General features: G+C 40.6%; 1 protein-coding gene across 1 annotated transcript in view; it reads right to left on the bottom strand.

Annotated features, from left to right (window-relative positions):
- Nucleotides 1-1,069: 1,069 nt before the first annotated feature.
- YLPM1 (YLP motif containing 1) overlaps nt 1,070-6,098 on the bottom strand; it is a 68,286-nt gene continuing 63,257 nt past the window's right edge. Inside the window, exons 21-22 of the mRNA XM_048484922.1 lie at nt 1,859-2,040; nt 1,070-1,442 (exon numbers count right to left, since the gene is read on the bottom strand). Coding sequence (XP_048340879.1) covers nt 1,894-2,040 — 147 coding nt within the window. The 3' untranslated portion in view covers nt 1,070-1,442; nt 1,859-1,893. The remainder of the gene's footprint in view (nt 1,443-1,858; nt 2,041-6,098) is intronic.

Here is a 6,098-nt window from a genome sequence, read left to right as displayed (position 1 = left end):
GCATTAAGCCTCCTAAGTCTTCTCATCAAATGGTGGGTTTCATTTTGCAAAGAAAGTGTGAAATTCCTGACACTGACAAGATCACAGAAGAATCCAGCTTCCTGGCTCCTTGCAATTAACAGCTCTTATTAGCTGATGACGCGGGTCCAAAAATAGCTTACCAATAAAAAGTCAAATTGCAGTATAATGGGAAAATAAACATATGAATAAGTTTTTGTGGCCTTTAAAATAGTCTGCGTTGCATTCAAGTCTTTGATCGTTCATACTGGGAATAGTTTTCAAATTATACATAATTAATCATAGTGGAATAGGTCAAATAAACAAGTGCATTACCATTCTTAACAGCGGTGCTCCTTCAATGAAGAAAAATGCCCCAATCATACTGATGCACTCACAAACTGAAAACATTTGATAGGCAATCAGCTATGTAGATGGGCTAGCAAGAATTGCTGAAGCAGCTTTCAAGCCTTTTTATTTTTGTACAAAAATAAAGACAATGATTTCAAAAGTTTTACCAATTGAAATAATCTCCTCCAGCTAGTGGTACCTTTGCCATGCACATAATTCACACTACTAACCACTGGGTGGAAAATCCAGAAAGAGACAGACAATAAAGTTTGTTCTTTAGTAAACATATGAAATTGTGTGTATGTCATATAGCAGTGAGAATATAGTATATGAAGTCATTCGGCCATTCTGTAGAAGACAGGTATCCTTCTCCTTGGGATAACAGAGGTGTCTTTCAGTCTGTTTCTGCACAAATGCTCTCTGATGCCTGAACACAAGCTTAGCTTTTGTCTAAAAAGTAATGTATGTATGCATATTAAAAATCCTTTAGAGAAGACTTATAAAATAACATGACTCATTAATGTCCAAAAACAATAACTGGATCATCATTGGGTAAGTCATTCATAAGTCTTCTTCTGTCTTAAGTTTCTGACATTCATTAAGACTTCATAAGTCTTAGGTTTCTGATATTCTTTCAAGAGATGGAGCCCATATTTTAAAGATAAATACACTCACACATAAACCACAATCCATATCATATATGGCCGACGACATCATTCACTGGGTTCATAGTGAAAGTTTATTGTTCCATACTGTAGTACAATAAACTACAAAGTTTGTACAGTATAAAATAATAGCCACGAAGCAACAACGCAATGGTAAATGCAGATATTTTGTGACAAATATAGCAGTGGAAATAGGCCTAATCGTTCCATTCTACTGCACGCATAAGAGCTAAAACTACTTTCTTAAAACAAAAACCTTCTTTCACATTTAGGTGCAATGGGATTCCATGTTACTTGGGGCGGCTGGACATCACTAGTCAAAATTTCAAAGAACACAACAAAATAAAAAAGTTTCTAAAGAAAGAAACCCCACAATACTCAAGATGGGGGAACATCACTTCACGTTCAGCTCTCATCAAAGCAAATGGCCTGCAGAGAAAAGAAAATTGTTAAAGAGAATCAATCAGTCTCTAGCCAGTCAGAGAAATAACCACACTGCTTATGAAGTTTATAAGTGAATGTCTTAACTTGGACATTCAATTTCCTCCAGTTATCATATTGGATTAGACATCAACAAATATGTAGAATTGACAAGTCAGACTTCCTGGATTCCCACTTTGTCCAGATCACGTACAACCCATTTCTGGGCACTATAATATGCAAGGGAGAAGTACCAGGTGTTGTACAAGCTACTGCAAGAGCAACATGTGCTGTGTATGTGCCTATGGTTTCATTTGCACTGCAGGATCCAAGCCAGTATCTAGAGTATTCTTCCCACTGTACATGCCTTGGCACATTCTCAACCCTTCCTTACACATTAAAGATAAAAGAGGTTTAGCACTTACCTTAAAAGGTAGAGAAATCCCATGAAACAACTGCATCAGATATATTTGGTGCGATTGAGGGCTCTCTCAGCAAGATGACCACTTTCATCCGTGATTTTCTCCCAATCTGTCTGTCCAACAACAAAACCAATGGCCCTTTTTCTGTCTGCATCCTTTTTCTCTTCAAGGTCTGCCCACCTCACCTACAAAGAACAGTGTCAGGATGATACTCACTTCAGGAAAAAAGTTTCATCCCGATACAGTATTGCATACAGGAAAGATCTATGCAGAAAAAGCACAACCACTCCGCATCTCCAATAAGTTGCGTTTTGAACACCAAATGCCCTAAGAGCAACTTTATACGGACTGGGAAATGGGCAAAATGTAAGCCTTATCCACTTTCAGTTATCTAATGTTATAGGCTATTCTTGAATTTATTCCTGTTTCTAATCACACCAGTGAAGATTTTGCCTATAAGAAAAAATAAGATAAGGGAGCATTCTTGTTTTGCCTCCATAATGAAAAAAGGGATGGTTCCACTTAGGAAAAAATAATCTTGTATACTTTTTCAGGCAAACCTGTAACTGCTGTTCATCAAGCAGTCTTCTGTCAGGCACACATTTGACCTACGTATGTGCAGTATCAATGTGGGATTGTACAGAAGACATAAAGCGACCTTGGAATTCTATAATTCACTACTGGGCACCATACCAAGTGGCAAACAATTTTCCAGTCAGATGAACTGGCATACAACACAGTTTTTCCAGGCAAGTTTCCTCTTTACTATATTTCCAACAAGAAGTAACAAAAAGCAGACCTGTGATTTTAGTTTTTGTATTCCTGTGTAATAAGTGAATGGGGAAGGTGCACAATCTCATGTGCAATGCAACATGCTAGTTTCTCACACATCGGCAATTTGTGTCTCTAGACCTACAGGAGTTGTTCCAAGTACTTCCTTTGGATGTTTTTTTTTTGAAAGAAACTAAAAGGAAAAGTGCTCCATCTATAGAGCTAAATATTTTACTTCTTTTCTGAACATCTGAAGAGGCTGTACAAAGTTTTTGGTCCTTCCTGTTGATGTTCTCTGCTGAGACACTCCAAAGCAACTCATGAGCTTCACCGTTTGCTTATCATTTGTACACATGCATGCTTATGGAGTTGGCATATAGTACAGTGTGACATATAGTAGTATGTATGGAGTTGGCATATAGCAAATCAAGTCAGTGGTTCACTGAGACTATCACTGGTAGTTTAGTCTCAAATGTAGTTCTTTTGGATTCCAGCAAAGCTCCAGTGGGTCTATCACCCCAGTAAAAAGAATGCACAAAAATTGACTAATCAAATAGTTAGCATAGCTTTCAAGGTCCATTATCCTCCATCTGTAATAGTTACTGTCATGGAATGATGCTATCGGTAGAGCAAAGGGAAATCACACATGACTGTGAAAAGCATCTTTGATCTCCTGGATGGAGAATAGGAAGACATGCAAAGGTGCCAGGATGTAACTTCAATAGGCCAATGCCTGTCCGTGTCAATGTAATGTGAAATCAAGTCAGTGTAGCCTGGCTTGCTGCAGAACACATCTTTTACTTCAGCCAGTATTTCTGCCATCCGAGTCTGCTGCTCTGGTGTTGTATCTTCAGACCAAAGCATTTCACTCTCAAAGTCTGCATCCAAAAGGACTTTCTCTCCCTCCCCCTTTGCTTGTAATGCTGCTGCTTTTGACAGTTACAGGATCTGACACGTCAATATAGACTGCTTTGACTGGTTGCTTTTGTTCACTTTTAAACTCATCAGAATTTTGCCTCAATCATCATAATTACCTACATAACTATGCAAATCAGATAGTACTAGTGGGGCCATATGATACCATAGGATATAGGAAAAAAATAGCATAGGTGAACCTCCACCCCCACCCTGAAGCCCAGAGCCTAAAAACAAGAGTCTCATTCTTAGAATCATAGACTTGGAAGAGACCACAAGAGTCATCAAGTCCAAAGCCCTGCCATGCAGGAATACAGAATCAAAGCATCCTTGACACCTAGCCTCCGTCGAAAAACCTTCAAAGAATAGACTCCACCACACCACACTTTGAGGCAGTGTATTCCACTGTCAGACAGCCCTTACTATCAGGACATTTCCCCTAATGTTTAGGAGGAATCTCTCTTCCTGTACTTTGGAACCATTTAGTCCATATCTCTGGGGCAGCAGAAAACAAGCTTGTTTCCTCTTCAACATGACATCCCTTCAAATATTTAAACATGGCTATCATGTCACCCCTCAACCTTCTCTTCTCCAGACTAAACACACCTAGCGCCCTAAGCCGCTCCTCATAGGGCATGGATTCCAGACCTTTTACCGTTCTGGTCGCCCTCCTCAGGACCCATTCCAGTTTGTCAACATCCTCCTTGAATAGTGTCGCCCAGAACTGGACACAGTATTCCAAGTGAGGTCTGACCAATGGAGAGTAGAGTGGTACTATTACATCCCTCAGTCTAGACACTGTACTCCTGTTGATACAACCCAGAATCACCTTGGCTTTCTTGACTGTCACATCACACTGCTGATTCATTTCCAGTTTGTGATCTATTAAGATTCCCAGATTCCTTTCACATGTACTGCCGTCAAGCCAGGTGTCATCCATCTTATGTCTATGCATTTCATTTTTTCTGCCAAAGTATCTTACATTTATCTCTGTCGAAATTCATTCTTTTCTTAATTCAGGTCCAAAAGCGATTAAGTTTTCTATATGGAAATTAGGATCACATAAGATGCCATTTCATTGTAAGGTGAACAGATGCCTAAGAAAGTATGCAATCTAGTCTGGGGCTTGCTTCTGGCATCACTGAGATCACTCCAGGTATTAGCCCCCCCCCCCCCGCCCAAGAATGACTGATACTTGAATACAGACAGATACCACAGGATACTTAATGAGGCTGCAATCAAGCCTGCATCCTGATTCAATCACAAAAACGGATCCATCTCCTGTTAAAACTTCTTCAGAGAATCCTCCAGTGAGGTAACATCGTCCAGTGGAGTGCCGCAGGGCTCGGTTCTAGGCCCGGTACTTTTCAATATTTTTATAAATGATCTGGATGAGGGCGTGGAGGGATTACTCATGTAGATGGTAACGAATTGGAAGGAGAAGCAGATACACCAGAAGTTAGAGACAGAATTTGATGAGATCTGAACACACTTGAAAAGTGGGCAGATGTGAACAAAATGCAATTCAACAAGGATAAGTGCTGAATTCTACATCTGGGTAACAAAAATGAGGAACATGCATACTGGATAGGGGATAGACCACTGAGTAGAACTGTGTGTGAACAAGACCTTGGGGTACTGCTGAACAGTAGTAAGTATGAGCAGCCAGCAACAAAAAAGGCTAATGTGATCTTGGAGTGTATCAAAGTACACTGTATTACGTAGACAGGCCATATCTGGAGTACTGTGTACAGTTCTGGATGCCTCACTTCAAAAAGAATATGGACAGAATGGAGCAAGTGTAAAGGAGAGCAACTGGGATTATCAGAACCCTAGACATCAAGCCATAGCTATGAGGAAAGGCTGAGGGACTTGGGAATGTTTAGTCTGCAAACAAGGAGATGGAGAGGGAACATTATTGCTGTCTTCAAGTATCTGAAGGGATGTCACTTAGAGGAAGGCAGGAAGCTGTCCCTGTTGGCAGTGGTGGATCAGACTTGAAATAAAACTTTTTAACAGTAAGAACTTTTTTACAGACAGCCTACAAGTCCCTTCCAATTTGAAATTTGAGCTCATGAAATTGTTACCTCCCCCGTCCAAGAGGAAATGAGATAGGAAATTCAAGATCCAATCAGGACTCAGTTTAAAAGTTCCTTCCCCATACCTCCTCACTCTTCCCCACCACCAAAACAATGCATACACTTCAAGATAAGGTAGAGTATGCCCTAATCTCTCTCCGCATTCTCACACACTATGCTCCGCTCAGCTTCCCCCTCACTAACTCTTACTCTCTTCTCAACAACTTCCCAATACTCCCCTGGCCTTAGAATCTCCTTAGTAGCTTGGATTATACCCCCTGTCTCTGACTATCCAGGCCCACTATGCTACTCACTTCCGATCACTGCTGGTTCATCTGCTGGATCACTGCTGTTCCAGTTCTTGATGAGCCCCTCCTTGTACAGCAGTGGTTCTCAACCTTGCTAATGCCACGACCCTTTAATACAGTTCCTCATGTTGTGGTGACCCCCAACCCTAACATTTGATTCTCCCATCTACC

The sequence above is a fragment of the Sphaerodactylus townsendi genome, linkage group LG02 (genome assembly GCF_021028975.2).
Source record: "Sphaerodactylus townsendi isolate TG3544 linkage group LG02, MPM_Stown_v2.3, whole genome shotgun sequence".
NCBI lineage: Eukaryota > Metazoa > Chordata > Lepidosauria > Squamata > Sphaerodactylidae > Sphaerodactylus > Sphaerodactylus townsendi.
The sequence above is the reverse complement of the archived record's forward strand: the minus strand, read 5'-3'. Positions and strand labels throughout refer to the sequence as shown.